General features: G+C 39.4%; 1 protein-coding gene and 1 long non-coding RNA gene across 2 annotated transcripts; both read right to left on the reverse strand.

Annotated features, from left to right (window-relative positions):
• Positions 1 to 378: 378 nt before the first annotated feature.
• LOC124271093 lies at positions 379 to 1,418 on the reverse strand. The gene is made up of 2 exons (XR_006896943.1): positions 1,302 to 1,418; positions 379 to 1,267 (listed from the first exon to the last, which is right to left on the reverse strand). It is a non-coding gene; the product is annotated as an uncharacterized LOC124271093 (long non-coding RNA).
• An 18,293-nt stretch (positions 1,419 to 19,711) lies between these two features.
• LOC124271041 lies at positions 19,712 to 20,347 on the reverse strand. The gene has a single exon (XM_046706098.1). It carries the CDS (start codon positions 20,345 to 20,347, stop codon positions 19,712 to 19,714), a length of 636 nt encoding a protein of 211 aa, XP_046562054.1.
• Between the last annotated feature and the right edge of the window lie 868 nt (positions 20,348 to 21,215).

Here is a 21,215-nt window from a genome sequence, read left to right on the forward strand (position 1 = left end):
GACATGAAGAGAAGGGAACCTAACCAACTTCAAAAGCCTAAACTGACATATAATGAAAAATTCATTCAAGTGAATTTGGCTCGACGATATTTCTACGAATCGTTTATGTGAGCCAGGGACCCGAAGTTACTTACTTCCGCCGGTATCATAGTTAAAGTAAACTCACAGAGGCGAAACGAAGTACATGTAGTACGATACAGACATGGTATACAGTCTCCACTAAATAGCTCGGTGAATATGCCTAGCAATGGGTCTCCATAACATGGGTATTCTTGTATAGAAGCTGTTACGACAGGGAACGATATGTCATATCTTTCATAATGAGTACTTATAAATTTGATGCTCACATGTTCAAAATGGATGACATGAAAATGTAAGCAGGAAATCATATTGTATTGAATAGCTTATGGAAAGCTATTATCTATAGTGACGGTTATAGACCTACAAAGTATGAGAAAAATCCTTGAAACCGGGAGTCTGGTTTGTATGGGAAGACTCGGATCCCGCAGATAACGTTGATCTGCACTAAATGCGTACATGTGTAGGGCGTAGGGTGTGACCAGATCGTACCGTAGAGTAAGAACCTAGCCGATTTCAACAACTTAATCTGATAAAGATGTATGTCTGATAACATCACATAGATTACAATACATACTCAATATATGAAAATATGACAAATGTGAACACAACGAAACAATGACCGGAGAACATACAACATACCTCACATAAACAAGAACGTCCTTGAGAAGTTCACGTACACAGTTCACGGTGAGAGTCAGAACCAAAGTTCACAGATATTGTCACACACATCGGAAGAAACTTGCAGATGATTCGTGATGTATGCCTAGGTTGACTTGAACTTGAAAGTTGGTTCACTCACATGAATGTTGGGTTACCGATGATGTCCTGATTATCGGCTGACATCTTGATGATGACGGGGTTGTCTGGGCTTCTGACTCTGGTCATCTTCTTCTGTGATCCGTGATGACGACTGCCGTGACGCTGCCTTTGTCGTCCATCATGTCAACTACCGGTGCTTTACTGCGATATGGACCGTGTAGGAAGTGGGACCCCATATATAGTGACTGGAGGAGTGCCTGTGGTGTTGGTACCTGGGGCATTGGTTTGCGGGATCCTCCAGTTGCTCGTCTGTTCCGTCCGGTTCTGTGGTGGAGTCTTGGGTTGTCAGTGGATGGGTCGTCTCGGTCCTGCGTCAGGTTTTGCCATGTTTGTGGGTTGGTGTGTCGCCATTGCCACTTTCGGTCCCCTGCCACTTATTAAGAGCGAGCTGAAGTTTCAACTCGCTCAGCAGAGGTACCAGTGGCACAACCAACCCACACAACACCCGAGACCCGAGTGAATTTACTAGACAGCCACCCCCTGATTTGTGACTGTCATCCGTAATATATATCTATTCTAGCTATCGCAAATAATCGCGTTTACAGATAAAACTTACGATAACGTTGTTATTGTGAACGTGAGATTATGTCATTTAGTTGGACCGAAGCATCGATGGCCAGTCGCGAGTATGCCACGAAGGTATATGTGGCACGCACGTGATTTGACCAACGTGGAATACAAACAGCCGTAAAGACAGATAAACGTAATGCACCTTGGTTCTGTTAGCTTTAGAGATACTGGTCCCGGATTAAGTCCGATGTTCGTTATCAATGTGACCCTTGGCAGGTTTAAGATTGAGGAACGTAGTCGGTTAGTCTGTAATATTTCCAGTTTTCAATAACGCATATCGTTATAAAATATTGGTAAAACTTTGTCTAGTTTTTCCGTGTTAATATATTGTTTAAACTAGAGGCTTATGGAATACGTGGTTGTTTAATTGAATGGTTTCGCAGTTATCATAGAAATAGAGTACAAAGAGTACTTATAGATGGCCGATCATCAGATTTAAAACATATCGGTAGGGGTCCCCATGGATCAGTCTTAGCGCTGCTATCATCAGATTTAAAACATATCGGTAGGGGTCCCCAGGGATCAGTCTTAGAGCTGCTATCATCAGATTTAAAACATATGGGCAGGGGTCCCCAGGGATCAGTCTTAGAGCTGCTATCATCAGATTTAAAACATATCGGTAGGGGTCCCCAGGGATCAGTCTTAGGTCCGCTACTGTTCTTAGTATATATGAATGATGTAGATGGCATCAACAGCAATATTCGACTATTTGCTGATGACACATCAGTGTATATAGTTGTAGAAGATCCAGAGAAAGCAGCAGTAAGAATTTTGATCAATGACTTAAATCGTATTTCTGATTGGGCCGATATGTGGCAGGTAAATTTTAATCTAACCAAAACTGAAACGATTTTATTCTCCCACAAATTGTTTAAGAAGCTTTAAATAATGAGATTAACGTATAGATTAACTAGACATACATTAGAATGTATGTACACCTATTATATACTTCCACACTTCGATTATTGTTGCCACATATGGGACAATATGGGACAACTGTACGAAAGAACAACCAATGATTTACAATTAGACGCTCTAAGAACGATTTCTGGAGTCTTGAGAGGAACGAGTCATGAACAAATTACAAGGAGACCGATTTCCATTAGTTAAGCGTAGAGAAATGAAGAATCTTACTTTATTTCACAAAATGAAAAATAACCTTACTCCAAACTACTTATCTGATTTAATTCTAGAACATGTTTCAGTTTTAAGTTCTTACAATCTGAGAAATACTGATAGTATTCGCACAATTCGTTGCCATACAGACTCGTATGCACGTTCCTTTTTAACAGACTCTATACGTTTATGGAACAATTTACCAACCGAAATTATTAACTCACAATCAGTAAATGCGTTCAAAACACGATTACAGACCAAACAAGGAAATATTCTCATTGATAAAAAAACTTGGGATCTAGATTTTGTCAAATAATCCATGCTCTCCTCAGGTTGGATTGTAGTGACTTGAACGCTCATTGTTTATCATATTTCAAATAATCCGAATTGTGCATGTGGGTATCCGTGGGAATATTCTCTCCATTACTTCTTTTCTTGCCCTTGTTATGACTTAATAAGATCAGATTAATATTTCTACACTAATTGTTTTGACTTAAATTCAATTCTTCAAGGTAATCAAACTTCCAGCAACAGAATTAATCAGCTTATTCTTGACTGTTCATAAATGCATACTACTTTTAAATAGATTCAAATTATTCTAAACTCATATGTATGTAATTACTATGAACCATTTAATGTAATTTTGTAGATGGTTTCCTATTAATATGCATTTCATGCCTTTGTGGAAATTATTGCTACTGTACTTTGTTTGAAATTAATTATTGATTGTATTGTGTTATATTTGATGGAGCGGCACTTACATAAGCCGTTGGCTTGTGTCAATCCATATTCATGATATGTTTATAATTCATGAATAAAATATGTTCATAAAAAACGGCGTAAAATCATACTCACTCACTCATGATCACTCACTCACTATAAGGCTATACACTAAACTTGAACGTTCATGTTACTTGTGTAATCTGTCTTCATAAAACCCAAACCATCAAATTCTAATTTTGCTTGTGGCATATTGCACTGCTTTGTATCAGCTTCTTATGCTTTTCAAACATTTTATCAGATTTCCCACAGTAAATAGTTAATAATAAATATATCAATTTATAAATTTGAAAATTTCATTTGAAGGGACGGCGGATGTTATGTTGTGGTTTTATTGATTATAGTCCATAGTTTACCCTCTTGTTTCCCTTAACTTGTTGAATAATTATATTTATAAGACCAGCTTATTCAACATGATTGTTGATTTGAGGTTCTTGATTATGTAATTAATTACTGTCGGTAAAGACCATGGACACCATAGAAAAGTACTAATTAACGTTTTGGTCACATGACTCTGTTGTCAATACTGATTGGTGGTGTGGGTGAAAAACACGAATAAAGTTCAAGTTCAAGTTCAGTTTATTCTCAAATAACCACGTTTGGTGGTACAAGAGAAAATCAAACATAATCCATTTAAATACATATAAATAAACATGACAAAATGACAGGTAGAACAGTTTAAAATGAAACATAATAATGCCATAAATTAAGATCTGTTAAGTGATTTGTTATCTATAGAAAGAGCTGATTGAGGTTTAACCATTTTTGACAAAAAGTTCATCTAATACTAGCAGATATTTGGATAGATTTCTTATTTCTTTTGAATTTCTACTATTAAATATTTTCTTCAATGTTGATAAATTGGGGAAGTACATATGTCTAGTTGGTAAATATTTCAATCTTATATCTGTAAGGGCTTCACATTTAAATAAGTAATGAAATTCGTCGCCTATTGCTGGTGACTTGCAAAGTTTACATGTTCTGTTTTTTCTAGCGATACCATGCCAACGACCAGTTTCTACCGGGAGATTGTGATTACAGGTTCTGTATTTCAAAATAGGATAGTAAATATAAGCTGGGAAGAGAAGATAGTTTTCAAATATGGGAGTATCTTTAATATGTTTATAGTAAAATCCCTTAGAGCTATTTTCAATATCAGCTTTCCAACTTTGTTGGAACTGGTCTTTTAATACAGTCTCCACTTGTGAAACTAGCCATTGGCATGGTACGCTTACAGGGTTATAGAATACAAAAGATAAGCCACATTTATCTAACAAAGATTTAACATGATGCATCCAGGGATCAAAATCATTCTCAAAGATACTTTGTGCATATGCATAATTGTTGATCAGTTTTGATAATTTCTGCTGCATTCCAGGATTATTAAGTTTATGCCAGTAACAAATAATACGCTTAGCTGCAGTGATATATAAAGGAAATCTTCCGAGTTCTCCATATACCATAAAAGTAGGGGTAGAATTTCGTAAACCGCTGGCCAATTTCAAAATTTCAAATGGGTTTTTTCAATTATATTTAAATTTTCATATGCCCAAGTTTCGCAGCCATACAAAAGAATTGGGGCTATCATAACATCAAATGCCTTAAGTAAACAGTCCAACGGGATATTATGATTTCTAGATTTTTTTAAAAGACAAAACATTGCTTTGGATGCGCTTGCTGCAAGGTTTTTGATTGATAGATTAAATTTCCTATTTCTACTAAATGTCACTCCAAGATAAGTATAGTTATCTACAATTTCAATTGGAGATTGTTCATAGACAAAATTAAGTTTACTATTATTAGCAGGGCCACTTCCAAAAATTAAGACTTTCGTTTTATCAAGATTCACTTCTAATTTCCAAATTTTACAGTATTTGCTAAAAGAATCTAAGGTACTCTGTAGTTCGGATGCGGAATCAGCAAACAGGACAGTGTCGTCGGCATAAAGAAGTACAATAAATGATAGACATAACTGTATGTTTACCTTCTCGAGCATAACACTTTTACAACTGTCATCGATGAGAAATTGTTCTAAATCATTTATGAATAAACAAAATAAAAGAGGTTAAAGAGTTTCCCCTTGGCGGACGCCCGAATAACATTGAAAATAATCTGAGAACTTATCATTTGAACATACACAAGATTTGATATTTGCATACATGTTTTGTATAAGCGTAAAAATTTACCTGTAATTCCATTGTTAACTATTTTTGCCAAAGTCCAATCCTCCATACATTATCAAAAGCTTTAGAAAAATCAATGAACGCACAATATAACTTTCTTTACAGGCCTTTAAAATCTGAGTAAGCATGTTGAAAACAAATATGTTGTCGTTTGTGGAATGTTATTTCCTAAAACCTGCCTGCGCAGGGTTAAAATATTGTTTGTTTCAAGAAAATGTTCAGTCTGTTGTTCAATATACTAGTGAAAAGCTTTCCAAAGCAGCTTAAAATAGTGATTGGTCTATAGGCATTGGGGTCTGATTTCTGGCCTTTACCTTTGTAATATAGGTCTAATAGAGCCAGTCAACCATGCTTCAGGCATTATTCCTGTGGAGAATATCAAATTGAAAAAATCAACAAACAAAGGACCAAGTAGATCAGAGAAATCAATAAGATAGTCATTTTCAATGTCATCAATACCAGAAGATTTATTTCGTTTTAGCTTTGATAGCATGTGTCACTTCTATCAAGGTAATATCATCATTTAATATGTGATCATCATAATCTTTAATTTCTTGATCTATTTCACAATCAGGAGTAGTCTGTTTACTGTTGATATGCTTGAAATGTTCAAAAAATTCTTTTATGTCTGGTATTTCAGAATTATCATATTTGTTACCTTTTGTTAGTATTTTCCAGAATTCTTTAGGGGAATGCTTTTGTTTTTTTCTTACCAAGTGAGAGAATTCATTTTTATACTTGTTTATATGTTTATTCAGACATTTCTTATATTCTTTTGAACATCGGCGATATTCAGCCTTATTAGAATTCGTCTTACTTTTAAAATACCAACGTTTTGATTTTTGAAAGCATTTGCGATTTTCTCGACATTCTTTTCCAAACCAAGGCTTATCATTACAATCTCGTTTCGACACTGGTGGAGGCGAGCGTCTCACACCAAATGTTGCACGAGCTGCGTCAGCCAGAAGGTGCGCTAACCCAGAGGCAAAGTCATTGACTGCACGTGCTGGGTCGTCTTGACTTGATGTTGATTGCAATAAATGGGTTAATTCCAGGACAGAGTTTTTGTTAATATTATTTACAAATGTTTTTGCTTCATTTATGTCATACCGCTTTGGTTTTGTAGAAACTTCTTTTGGTGAATTGTTTGTTACATTTTCCCGCCTATTCTCAGGTGGTTTTGAGTTAGAGTTTAATCCTATATTTAATGAGAAAGTGATGGGAGAGTGAACATCTGAATACAAAGGTGCAAAATCAATAACATCAAAATCAACAAAACATGGAAGACATTGTGGCGAGGATAAACATAGTCAATTAAACTTGAGTCATTACATGTCACTTTACCTTTATCCTTATCTTTTTATAGTCTCCCATTGCATATAAACATATTAGTGGTTTTACAAAGCTCTATGAGCTTAAGTCCTGAAGCATTAACCTTTCCTAAATCTTGGTTAGCTCTTGTTATAGGGAGAAAAGAGGCATAAAGAATATTTTCAGGTCAAAAAAATATCTGTCATAGTTTCAATATCAATATCAAGTTCTTCAATTATATGCTTGTCAACTGTGCAATACTCTTTCAATAGTCTAGTCCTAGCATTGAAATCACCCATAAGTAAAATGTAATCACTCTTAGCAAGCATTTGTAAAATAGATTGTTCTACAAGGGGAAACATATCATCTTTTGCATATCTAGAACTATCTGGTGGTAAATACACATTACCTAGATAAAGATCATTATCAATATTGAGCAATTCTTTAGATATTCTATACCAGATAACATATTCACATTCATGGTTATATAATGAGATATGGTCAGAAAAGGTGTTTCTTACTGCTAACACAATACCACCAGATTACCTACGGAAGCCTGGTCTATGGTGAAGATATAATTTGTAGCCTTCAATTTCTAGCTCATCAAGCGAATCTGTTTTTGTTTCTTGTAGGCCAATTATATCAGCACTGTTTAATCGAGACGTGAATTCAGGATACTGCAGTTTTCTTCTTAGCCCACATACATTTAGATTGATAAATTTTAGTTTACTGGCAGAACTTGATGAATCATCATTAGTTGCAGTTTCATTACTAAACTGGTTGATTGATGTAGGTTGTGTCTGTGGTATACTATATTCTCCAGCTTCAGCGGTGTGAGTGAGTGAGTGAGTTTAGTTTTACGCCGCACTCAGCAATATTCCAGCTATATGGCGGCGGTCTGTAAATAATCGAGTCTGGACCAGACAATCCAGTGATCAACAGCATGAGCATCGATCTGCGCAATTGGGAACCGATGACATGTGTCAACCAAGTCAGCGAAACTGACCACCCGATCCCGTTAGTCGCCTCTTACGACAAGATAGTCGCCTTTTATGGCAAGCACATGGGTTGCTGAAGACCTATTCTACCCCGGATCTTCACGGGTCTTCAGCGGTGTGAACTGACTTAAGGGGAGTTGTGCTGGTGTGGAGTTCATCAGTCTGGCTAGTGGAATTATTATCATAAGCATGTGTCATAGTTTCTGATGATAATTCTGATACATCAATAGTGTTTATGTTCATTACAGATTCATCATTTACATCATTTGTCAAAGTGTTGTGATCATAGCTAGCATCTTCATTGTTAAATGCAGCATCAATGTTACTAGCATCAATCATATGGGTTGAGGATTCATATACACACATGTTTTTATCTGAGAGACATGGATTTTCAGGGGTAATAGATGTGTTGCTAACAGTGTTAGCATCAACATTATTAGGCACTGTATGTTCAACACTTGTATCATTCACATAAGAAGTTGATCTATAAATGTTCTTAGGTGGAGGGATAGCATGACTATCATCACTTATTATGGTATTGTAAAGGGTACTTGAATGGTGATCTTTATACATACAGTGTATATTACTATGTGTATCAACATTAGACATACTTTTACACTCACTAGTGTCCACACAAGGGAACATAACACAATTAGTGACAGTCAAAGGAGTAACACAGTGTACAGTGCATGTATTTACACTGAGGTGCATATCATTTACATACCTGGAAGTATTCACAAGATAAGATGCTTCATGTGCACAAGTGTTCACATGTGGGTGGGTAGCACTATATGAGTGTTCCAGACAGATGGGACTCAAGTTCTCAAGACCACCATCGCACCCCCTATGGGTACCTAGGGTGGGGCCTGGCACAATGTCATTTAATACCTGGTAGAGGTACTGGGTGCTCTGTATGGGGGTGGCACAGGCACAGTTTGCAGTCTGTTCTCAACATAGAGTTTGTCAACAGTGATATGTGCCTTCTTATTGTCTCTCCTTGCCTCTCTAAGCAGGGGCATGAGAACATCCTTCATATAAGTGCTCACTTCCTCAGGCAACTGTTCAAATATGCTGAACTGCTGTCCCTTAAGTTCCCTCCCAGCCCTCTTGACATCATCCCTCTCAACAGTGTAGATAAACTTCGCTATCATAGGGCGGGGTCGCGGGGTAGCTCCCTGGGGTCTCCTATATTGGCCAAGGCGGAGTACACGATTAAACTTAATGTCCCCACTGTTACTCATGTGTAACTTGTCTTTTATGAAACTCCTCAGGACCTTTTCACACTCTCCATAGCTGGAGTCGGGCTCAGACTCAGGAATGTTAGTGAAGATGAGATTGTCTCTCATACTGCTACATCTAGAATCAATCAGTGATTCCTTCAATTTCAAATTTTTTCTAATTTGAAAGAGTCTTGTGTCCTGTCTTGAGATAGAAGTTGGTCCTTTAATTGTTTAACATCCCCTTCCATTCTAGTTTTGTCTGTTTCCCAAGTGTCGAAACTAGCACTGACAAATGAGACACTCTCTCTAACTTGTCCACCCTCCCCTCACCTCCTCAAACTCCCTCACACGTATCTCTAACGAGGCTACGTCAGCTTTGATGGATGAAATATCGGCTACGATCTTATCCAGTTTACTCAGTTTCTTATCCATACCTTCAAGTTTGGCCATAATGAGTGTCATGTCGGGTACCGGGGTGGGAGCAGCGTAGGTGTAGTTGGGACAAGTGTAAGGTGTGGCGCCCGGGTGGTTGTAGTGTCCCTGGGGGGGCAGGGTAAACATGGGGCTGCAATATATGTTCCTGAGAGTACAACGTGTCTATAGATTGCCGTACCAGGTTCCCCGTGCTTCTTTCTTGAGAAGCGGGTGGGCTCGGGGTGTCACCCATATTCGTGTCTGTCTCGCTCACTGACGAAAGGGACTCTTTTTTCCTCTTGTTAGCCTTTCGAGAATCGCTATTTTTGCCTTTAGACATCTTAGTGGGTAAACAGTTCAAATACTAACCACATAGTGTAACTAGATGTCTCTTGTAGCGCTAAAAACTTGTATATTAAAACACAATGAGACTCATAGCAGTGTTACCCGCCATGTTGCCACGTCATGGTGGTCTAAAATATTTCCAGTTGTTTGTTCAACGAAGATCACACACCATCAGCTAGGTAGCCTTAGCTTGCTCCAAGGCTGTACTGAATGAACCGAATATACCGAGCCCATGGATGTATAGTAATTCTATCCTTTGAAGAGGCAAGTTTAGATAAGCGGACAGCAACGGTCCAGTACCCCAGTCTGTTATTTATCATATTTTAGAAATGATCATTTTACTATTAGTATTTACCTTAGAGACGCGTGCAAGTCTAACCATCAGGTTAAAACCCCTCGCACTAGCATCACAGCGCGATGCGATAAGGGACCGTTCATAATTTATAGCTTGTGTGTGTGTGATGATGATGATGATATTTATGGAGACGCATGTGTATGACCCCACTCCCTACCCCCACAAAAAATAGTACAAAGTAAGTAACTCACCCATGCACAACATCAATAACCCCCCCTACGTTTTAAGCAATTTTTTTTATGCAACTGTGTACAAAATGTCTTTCTATCTCTCTCTCTCTCTCTGGTGAGTTATACATACAACAAAGTGTGACATTTCGACCTAGATTTATACACCGTTATCAAGCTAAAATTGATAATGTTCAGTGTTTGAGTCTTCACCGAAAGGTCGCTCTATGCAGTACACTGAGTTGTAAGTTTTATATTTGACGTGTCTAAATAAGACTTCCGTAGCAACACCGTCATTTACACACATGTTGTTAAGATTCTAACTTGAATTTCATCCATCACATGTAAACCTGTTCAAAATCAATGAAAACAACTGAAAGACGTACCTGCGTGACCCGGTTCACTGAACCATAGTTGTTGGTGGCAGGCCGGATTACAAAACATAACAGTGAATGGCTTCATTTACAAACCTTAGTAAATCTCCACACCTATCCTTCATCGTCGCGGACACCCGAGCTGTGTTACATCCCTTTTACAGACCGTGCAAAATCATCGTGTCTCAAACTGCATATCCCAAATTGTAAGCGACGGATTTGATTCAGCATGGCGTGTCCGACAGCGTGACTGAAGCAGACAAAGGGTTGCTAGGCACCTGTGTTTGCTACCCGGGAGGCTCTACACAGGTGGGTGGAAAATCTGCTTACAATTGTCTAGCGTGTATATGAACGAACGTGCACATGCTATCCAATAGAAATCTCGCGTTGGTAGCCTCGCTACGCACAGTTTCAAACAAACGTTAACGATGGACCAGGATACCCAATAACCATTGTGTTACCGACAAGGTACGTGCTGCAGGGTGTATTCAGCCATGGCGCTTTTAAGCGTTACGGTTGGCCCCCACCTCGTGGACACGTAACCATGACAACCAGCCTCCATTGTTACAATTCTCCCACCAGCATCACCCATGAAGATCTGGGTTAGAATTGATCTTCAGCAACCCAGGCTTGTTGTAAGAGGCGCCGTCTAGTTAACGGGATCGGGTGGTCAGGCTCGCTGACTTGGTTGACACATATCATGGTATCCCAGTTGCGTAGATCGATGCTCGTGACGTCAATAACTGGATTATCTGGTTCAGACTCTGTTATTTGCGTTTGACAACATAAATAATGAAATGAACATATAAGTACTGACCTCTTTTGATTTGATTGAAAACTATTGGAGCTCGAAGGGCTAGTCACATAAGCGGATTGCAATTGGGCACAGAGGACCGCAAAACTGTCTCCTGTAGTATTTCCTGCCGAGGTCAAGCTCTCAGAAAACCGAAAGTGAATATATATATAATATTGTATTTTTGTTTCTGTTTTGCGAACTCGAAACCTTCCTGTTTGTCTCACGCATACTATCTCTGCTGCAAAAAGGACTATCGTATTGCAATGTGTCAAGAATTGAGAGAGAGAGAGAGAGAGAGAGAGAGAGAGAGAGAGAGAGAGAGAGAGAGAGAGAGAGAGAGAGAGAGAGAGAGAGAGAGAGAGAGAGAGAGAGAGAGAGAGAGAGAGGTTGTACATATTGTTTCTATGTGAGAAACCGGATCTTCGGCGTGGCGAGTGGAGGCTTTAACCACGACACTGCATGTACCTAACAACATATATAGCTCCTTGTTTAAGACCACGTCCGTGGTTTAGTGGACAGAGCATCTGTCCCAAGAGTGAAAGACTAGTGGTTCGACCCATGACCCATGGCACTATAGTGCTTGAGTGAGTAATGTCTTACGCCGTTTTTAGCAATACTCCAACACTATTACGGCAGGGGATACCAGAAATGGACTTCACACATTGTGCCCAGGGGAATCGAACCCGGGTCTTCGGCGTGAGGAGCGGACGCTTTAACCACTAGATTCAGAATACATATCCAAGAAAAAAGGCAGATTCTACTGCGTATTTATAGATTTTAGTAAAGCGTTTGATTGTGTAAACCACAATGTTCTGGTAATTTTCTTGATTTTATTGTCTCTATGTATTCATCTTTATCATGCTGTGTAAGAACAGGTGGTGGATTAACAGAGTACTTTAAGTGTAATATTGGAACCCGCCAGGGGTGTATTATGAGTCCTCTTATATTCGTTATCTTTATAAACCAATTGTCTGTAATGCTCGAAGAGAAAGGAGGTAATGGTATACTTGTTTCACAAGAACATCCAAGTATTGTAGCATTATTCTTTGCTGATGATGTATCAGGGGTCTCTGATTCTGTTATCAATCTACAAAGAAAAATAAATGTTTTAGAACAATTTTGTGCAGCAACTGGTATGAAGGTAAACATACAAAAAACTAAGAAAATGGTATTCCGAAGAGGTGGTCCTCTAAAAAGTTACGAGAAATGGTACTTTAAAGGTAAGAAAATTGATGTTAATAATAATTATAGGTATCTTGGGGTTGTCTTCACTCCAACTTTGTCATGGTCTAAGGCACAAAGCTGTTTAGCAGCTCAGGCTAACAAGGCACTAATGTCATTATATAATTATCAAAGAAAGCATTGTTTTGTCTCTTGTACTGATGCCTTCAAGATATTTGATACAGTTATTGTTCCAATTATTTCATACGGAGCTGATGTTTGGGGTACCCACTATTGTAAAACCATTGAAAGAGTACAAACTAGCTTCTGCAAGCGAACACTAAGGTTACATAAGAACACATGTGATGTTATGGCACTTGGTGAATGTGGTAGAGTACCACTTCAGTATAACCATATGTTAAAACTAATAAAATATTGGTGTAGAATAATTCAATTAGATTATAAACGTTTACCTTGTCAGTCTTACTTAATGCTTAAAAACCTTGATGATGTGGTAGAACTACTTGGGCCTCTCATGTGAGAAACATTATATTTCAATTCGGTTTCGGAATTGTGTGGCTAGGTCAAGACATTGGCAATGTGACAATGTTTATTTCTATCTTTATACAGCGATTGTTTGACTCCTTGAGCCAGGAATGGCACTGTATTACTCCACACTTGAGCAAGTGTCAAACTTATTGTCAATTTAAAACAATGTTACATGTTGAGTCTTATCTTTCAATTGACATTCCACTACATTTAAGAACTGTTATCTGTAAATTCAGGTGTAATAATTTCAGGCTAGCAATTGAAACAGGAAGGCATTGCAATTTAACTGCTGGTGAAAGATTTTGCTTATATTGTCATAGTAAAAATTTATTTCTTGTTGAAGATGAATTTCATGTCTTGATGATCTGTCAGCGTTATGAAGCCGAAAGAAGAGAATGTCTTCATAGTGGTATAAGAAATAGCCCTTCTATTGACAATTTTGTTAGAATTATGTCAAGCACTGATAAGATTGTAATATTACTGACTGACTGAGTTTGGTTTTACGCCGCTTTTAGCAATATTCCAGCAACATCACGGCGGGGGACACCAGAAATGGGTTTCACGCATTGTGCCCATTGTAATATTAAGTTTGGCAAGGTTTTTATATAAATCCTTTAGGATAAGAAATGCAACAAATTATAATTAGATCTTCAGTATATATGCTGAAATATTGTGTGATAGTTTAGTGTAGCATCTCTGTTGTTATTTTACAAGAGCTTTTTTCGTGTGTCTCGTCCGGTGACAAGATACCTGTAATATGACCAGCATGAATACACCTGTTAAAACCCTTTTGTAATATGGGCCATGGCCTTGAATACTCAAATATATTGTCTGTCTGTCTGTCTGTTTAACCACGAGGCTACCCCACAACCCCCATGGTACTATAAGATACTGAGAGAGGGTACATGTTGTTGCTGTACCTGGTGCTCGTCATTCTGGGAATGATAGTCAACTCTGAGTACAATGTGTTTGAGGAGGATATCAGTTTCAAAGAGCTAGGGCCGGTTGGGTAGCCTAGTGGGTAAAGCGTTCGCTCGTCACGCCGAAGACCCGGGTTCGATCCCCCACATGGGCCACATGCGTGATATTGCCGGAATACTGCTAAAAGCGGCGTAAACCTAAACTCACTCTCATTCGTGACCAACTCGTGTTATTTCGGGACAAGCCGATTCGTGACCAACTTGTGTTATTCCGGGACAAGCCGAATAGCGACTCGTGCCCCTCTGGAAGGATTTCATATTGTCACATGAACATCGGAACTACTTTAAACAAGAACGATAACTCTATCCCTGTTTGATTCCAATGTTTCTTAATTATCACCGAAGCACATGTACATTGTATTGCTAGGTTGTTGTTTGGGGGGGTTTGTTTATTTATCTATTTTAAAGAATTAAACCTCTTTGATACAACTAAAAGAAGGAGAAAAACATATTTCTTAAAGACATATTCTCATGTAATTATTACCAGCTGTTAACCTAATTTTTCCAATTAGGGTTTACTAATCACACCTGGGAATTGTTTTATTGAATATGCCAATAAAAGTTTAAAAATTTCAGCTATATTAAATCCCAAAGCACATACTCAAGAATGACTTTAATATATTTCTCAAACTGAACATTCGTGTAATCTTGCTGTCATACCCCTGGTGGAATTTTAAATGGAGTCGCTTAAAAAAATATGAATGACCAAAAGAATAGTCAGACTAAAATATCCTCCGAGATGTGAAATATAATCCCAATGTTTGAGATTAAAGTTGATTAGTTACATGCAAATATAATGTTATTGTTTTGAAACTCGTGGCCGCCTCCGTGGTGTAGTGGTTAGAGCGTCCGCCTGTAGAGCGGAAGGACGCCGGTTCGATCCCCGACCGCGTCATACCAAAATACGTTAAAATATGGTACTTGATGGTCCCTGCCTGGCGCTCGGCATCAACAAACACACGTGCGTGTTTTTGAATCTCTCACCGTCAATCGCATGATTCTCATTAAAAACTTCATAATATGCAGCAAAATCCTGTTAGCTACGTTCTTTGTACTTTCAAAATCAGCGATATATATTGTTCATGATTTTTTAAACAATGACATAATGCCATAAACGATTTAAGTACTCGGGATTATTTTTATCAAAGCACCGCGGTCATTTGCGCGCGTTTTGATTGGTTTGTCGAGAACAAGCATCAAGAGGGGGACGAGTCTTCTTGGAGTTTACGAAAAGGGGCGAGTGGTGACGAATGTTCGTCAATCGTCAAGCAAATCCACATGACCAAGGTAGATAACTCCTCCTAAACTGATAGAACCTGATGCAAACAGCGAGGATTGTACGTCCGCTTTGGTCCATTTTACTACTATTTGATTGAAAACCTGTTTTTGTCTGAAACCATGGTTTTGTTTCAGGACCGGTATTGGAACTGTCTAATCTCACTGAGGCTATCTGTTACTGAATATGATCAAACACATATCTTGATGGTGCAGCTTGGAGCAGACGGCAACATTTCCAGAGCTTGAATTCCGATGAACCCCCAGGATCCATTCCACTGGTTCCTTGTGATCGCAGATTACCTTCCCTTGAAATCCCCCAAGCAAATCACCACCCTCATTCGTCACCGCACGGTGCCTCCTTTCCGTAACCGAACCGTAAAGATTCGTGTTAGAATTGGTATTTAGTATCCCATGCTTGTCTTAGGAGGCGACTAGCGGGATCGGGTGGTCAGGCTCGCTGACTCGGTTGACGCATGTCATCGGTTCCAAATTGCGCAGATCGATGCTGATGCTGTTGATCACTGGATTATTTACAGACCGCCGCCATATAGCTGGAATATTGCTGAGTGCGGTGTTAAACAACCAACCAACCAACCAACCCTTTCCGTAACCTCCAAGAAGTTCTTGTCGTGAGGAATAACACGAAGGGGTCACGAGGTGAGGTGAGGTGAAATTGGGCATGCCGCAGTGAAGCACGAATACCCAACTCAGACACATTATACTGACTCCGAGCCGACCAGTCCTTGATGTACCCATTAATGCCGGGCGTCAGGCAGGGACCAACAAGTACCATATTTTAACGTCTTTTGGTATGACGCGGTCGGGGATCTAACCCGCGACCTTCCGCTCTCCAGGCGGACGCTCTAACCACTAACCACGGAGGCGGTCTGAAGGGGTCACGAACAATGGGAGAGGTGTATCTTCAGAATTCAGTCCTTTCCTGATAAATCAACAAACAACCAACAAAACGCCCAATTGTAATACTATTTTCATTATGAACACGAAACCTTCGGCTTTTGAAAAATAAACAAAACAAACAAAAACTGATATTGCATATAAAACACCTCGTATGGAAGCATCCATTTTGAGTTGGTGTACCTACATTGGATATTTTCCCAAAGCTGTATACAAGAGACAGTAGTTCGTATTTTTTTCACTGTGTGCCATCAAAGTCTATTATCAACTGTCATGGCGTTTGACGTCAACTCTTTTCACGTTTAGGTATTATCACAAATGAGGTAACTTCATGTTCAGTGAACACGAGCCTATTTGTTGACATGGTTATCTTTCACTTATAAAACAGACATTAAAAACTAAACATAAAAGTTGAACAAACATTTATTTGGAGCATTTTATGACCATGTTATTCATCTAAAAGTTCCCATCCCTCCCAGGACAATAACCGATGCTTCTGTAGCAAGTACCAACTGACGCATTCTTTCCAAATTCTAAAGTAAATAAATAAATAAATAAATAAATAAATAAATAAAAATAACACGCCTCTGCCTTCGACGAAACAATTTACAAGGGCCCCATGCTACAGTACGTATATGACTTTTAAAAAAGGTGATGAGCGAACGCTTTAATCGCTTGGCTGACCCATCGCCCCACGAGTTTAGTATGTCGTCTCGCGTTCAAGATAATGGCACTTACAGTGAACATAGGTTTACGCCGCGCATCGCAATATTCAATCAGTTTGTATTCATGTCGGGAATCGAACCCGGGTTTTCAGCGTGATGAGCGAACGCTTTATCCACTAGGCTGCCACACTTGCCACAATGGTATGTAGCGACGTGACTTCTCTTGACTGGTGTCATGATACCCTAGCAAGGTATTCCGCTAACGGTTATGAGTGAGTGAGTGAGTTTAGTTTTACGCCTCTTTTAGCAATATTCCAGCAATATCACGGCGGGGAACAACAGAAATGGGCTTCACACAATGTAACCATGTGGGGAATCGAACCTGGGTTTTCAGCGTGACAAGCGAACGCTTTCACCACTAGGCTACCCCACCGCCCCTCTAACGGTTATGTGGGCGCTGTGTAGACTCATAGTTAAAGCGTTCGCTTTTGACGCCGATGACCAAGTTTCGAATCCCCAAATAGCTACAATGCGTGAAGCCCATTTCAGGTGTCCCTCGCCGTAATATTGCTTAAAACACGGCGTAAACCCTTACTCAAACCCTCTAACGATTGTTGCGCTGTATTTAAAGATGTATGAATGTCACAGGCAGTCTCACCTATATGCATTTCAACATTAAACCCTTCCCTAAAAGCTGGGCCTCGTCCAATAGAGAATATTTCCTTAGCTTTGTGATACGACTGCAAAACTGTGTCTAATCTGGTGACGTTGTCCTTTGACCTCAGTACTAGTTCCAGCAAAATTACAAAGGTCACATGGATCCCCATAGACGGACAAGCTTTAATCTCAATAAACATTGCGAAGTGGACAACGGTCGAGCGGCGTTGGTCAATTTCAGCCAAAACCTCTCGATTCATACTGCTGATAATATAATTGCACTTCGTATGGCATTGTTTCATGAAAAAATTAACAGCTGGTACGATAGTTCTCGTAAATTCTCGCGCGACCACACTGACAGAATATCTGGTGGGAACTGAACATCAGCCATTTAAGTTGACGATATCCAGCTAGTCCAAAACTAATAACTTGTGCTGCGGACAAGCTAAAATCTCAATGATAGTAGTCCATACGGATTAATTTTGTTAAAAATTGGAATTAAATCAAAGCTGAAATTTTCAAGAAAGATTGAATTTTCACTTCCGCTGTGAAGTGGTGTTCCCTTATTCGTTGCCATGAGTATATTTTGTCCAATTTGGGCAAAAATGACTTGCATCAAATTAACCAGGTCTTTATAGACCTCGCAGCTTTGCAACTTTGTTTGTATGACACTAAAGAAAAATGATTGATACATCTATTCCACACAAGCGGTTTGAAATATGATAAAAGATCAATGATTCTGTTAATCCACATTGTTAATACAATCATAATTATTGCAAATATTCAGTAATTAATGTCATCAGTTATTCTTGACTGAATGCATGCTGGCTTGGAATCTTCTGGAAAATACGAGCCAAATACTGCTTATATTGCACTGAAGAACCGCACAAAAATGGATTCAGCCGGTAACAAATTACCTCCCTTGCGCAGAAAATGACCAATAATTATGTATTTGGGCATATACAATTACGCTCGTCCTTATCCAATGGACAGTTTGAGTGAGTGAGTGAGTTTAGGTTTACTCAGCCGCATTCAGCTTTGTTCCAGCTATATGGCGGCGGTCTGTAAATAATCGAGTCTGAACCAGACAATCCAGTGATCAACAGCATCGATCTACGCCATTGGGATATGATGACGTGTCAACCAAGTCAGCAAGCCTGACCACCCGATCCCGTTAGTCGCCTCTTACGACAAGCATGGTTACTTAAGAACAATTCTAACCCGGATCTTCACGGGTACAATAGCCAGCTTGCTGACCCAGAGCATGCCAGCAGGGGCAGCAAGACAGCGAACCCCCGTTAACCCGGATGATACATTTCCCAATGAAATCACACAGAGCAGAAAAGCATCTGGTTAAACGAGGTATTAAAGAGCATTGAGCTATGCAGGTGTTATACCTTCCCAACAGGTATCGGTCAGATAAAAGTGTTTCTGGATTAACGGTGGTAGATTGTTTATGACATTAACGTCGGTTGATATGAACGATTGTATCTTGTGTGTAAATCGCAAGGCACATGAAGGTAAATACACCAGATGGAACACGAAACACACTATGGAGGAACACGAGTATCAAATGTCATTTGATCATCAAGTCTGTCTTTATAAGATCATTTATGAGAGATGAAGTATTCTCCTGGACCAGAACAGCAGAATACAACTTTGTAGATTTTGTACATGTTTAAAGCCCTGTACGGTGGCCTTCACTTCCTGATAAGTAGAATTGAACAAGCACTTTGCTGTGTAAACCCCTGGTTTATACACTTTGTGATAGGGTCAACACTGAACTGACGTACACGTGTTCGATACACCAGGGTGTTCGATACATCAAGGTGATCGATACAACCGGGTGTTCGATACATCAAGGTGATCGATACACAAGGGCGTTGGATACATCGGGGAAAATTCTTGGTTGACAGGAGCATGGATATCAGGCATAGGTGTGTGTGATGCATGGAAGTGTCCTACACAATGATGTCGTCAAACCTCCCTGTAGCACTGGTAGCCGAGGTAGTACCAGCAGCTGCCCCAGACGTCCCAGACGTAGGGTTGGATCTGTACTGTCAGTTTCAGTTTAGCACGTTCCGCCTTTGTTGACATTGCAAACAGAACTTGCTGGTCCGAGTTGCTCAGATTCAGGTCCAAATAATGCTCCACGGCCTTTCTGTAATCCTTAATGAACTGGCGAAACACGCCTTTCTCAGCGACAGAAAGACCCCCTCCAACCCACACGTACATATTTTTAAAAATATCTTCTGGCCGTTCCTCCATTGAATAGTCTAGATTGACTTGATTGAGAGCTATTTTCTTCTCGTCAAAGTTCCGTGGAAGTGTCAACCGGAAGTCCCTTTTTCTGCTTGTGATTAACCGGAAGTAACCAACATCAACCCACATGTAATATTTGGTATGGAAGAAGTCACTCTCTATAGCTTTCTCAACACACGAGTATTTTGCATTTTGAACACATGGATATTCTGGAACCACTGTATTGGGTTGGTATTTTGGATACTTCGGGTCAGAGTATATGTTACGGACTTTGTCCAAATGGTCAAACGCCCATAATTGTTTTTTCTCAATTTTGATGATTTTTGTAATGTTCATCAAGTGTTGTCGCATGTCCGTGAACAGACGGACAAACTGGTCGAGTCGGTGTACACAACCAGAGGGTTCCTTAGATGCTCGTACACAGTGGCCCACTCCAGATACAACGTGGGACCGAACACGGTTCCTCGGTCCCCTTGTTGAAACGGCCGAGGTTGAGGGTAGGCGGTGACCACCGTGACATCGGGTGGTACTCGTACATCTCCGTCAAATAGCGGAAACGTCCGGAGTGGGATGAAGCCAAGTATGCATGGTGGTTGCTGTAATGAGAATGATAATGAATTAATCGATGGAAATAAATCATGCAAAAATCTACCCGATTCATTTTACTGTATATCCAGATATCGTTTTTATTATATAGGTAGCATTTTCCTGTACCACGATTGGTCAAAAGACCGTCACATGATTGACTACAAAACACGATACTGACTTGAGTTTTCTGATAAATTACGATATTGACTTGGGTTACTAAAATTAGACAAGGAATCCCGTACGAAGGGGCTTCCCCCGCTTTTCAGCCAATCAGATCACTCGGATAGATGGCACAGTGTGTGCATTAAAAGTTTATGTTAAAACCCGTTTCTCTTTCATTATATAATAAAACAATTATAGACTCTTGTAGAGGTCGATATCGGTTTTATGGACCTGAAAAACAATATCGACCTCGCAAGCTCGGTCGATATTGTTTTACTCAGGTCAATAAAAACCGATATCGACCTCTACAAGAGTCTATAATTGTATAATGTCATTAGCTGTAATTTCTATTCCTTTGTTACTCAGCGTCGTTAACATGAAAATCAGATCTTTGTTCTCTGTTCCTAAAGAGTGAGCGAGTGAGTTTAGTTCTACGCCGCGTTTAGCAATATTCCATCATGTTTACAGC

The sequence above is a fragment of the Haliotis rubra genome, unplaced genomic scaffold (genome assembly GCF_003918875.1).
Source record: "Haliotis rubra isolate DU_JTF1 unplaced genomic scaffold, ASM391887v1 Scf157, whole genome shotgun sequence".
Taxonomy (NCBI): domain Eukaryota; kingdom Metazoa; phylum Mollusca; class Gastropoda; order Lepetellida; family Haliotidae; genus Haliotis; species Haliotis rubra.

Bases quoted from the DNA above. Each gene is read 5' to 3' on its own strand.
- LOC124271041 (XM_046706098.1), bottom strand. From the start codon at position 20,347: ATGCGACAACACTTGATGAACATTACAAAAATCATCAAAATTGAGAAA.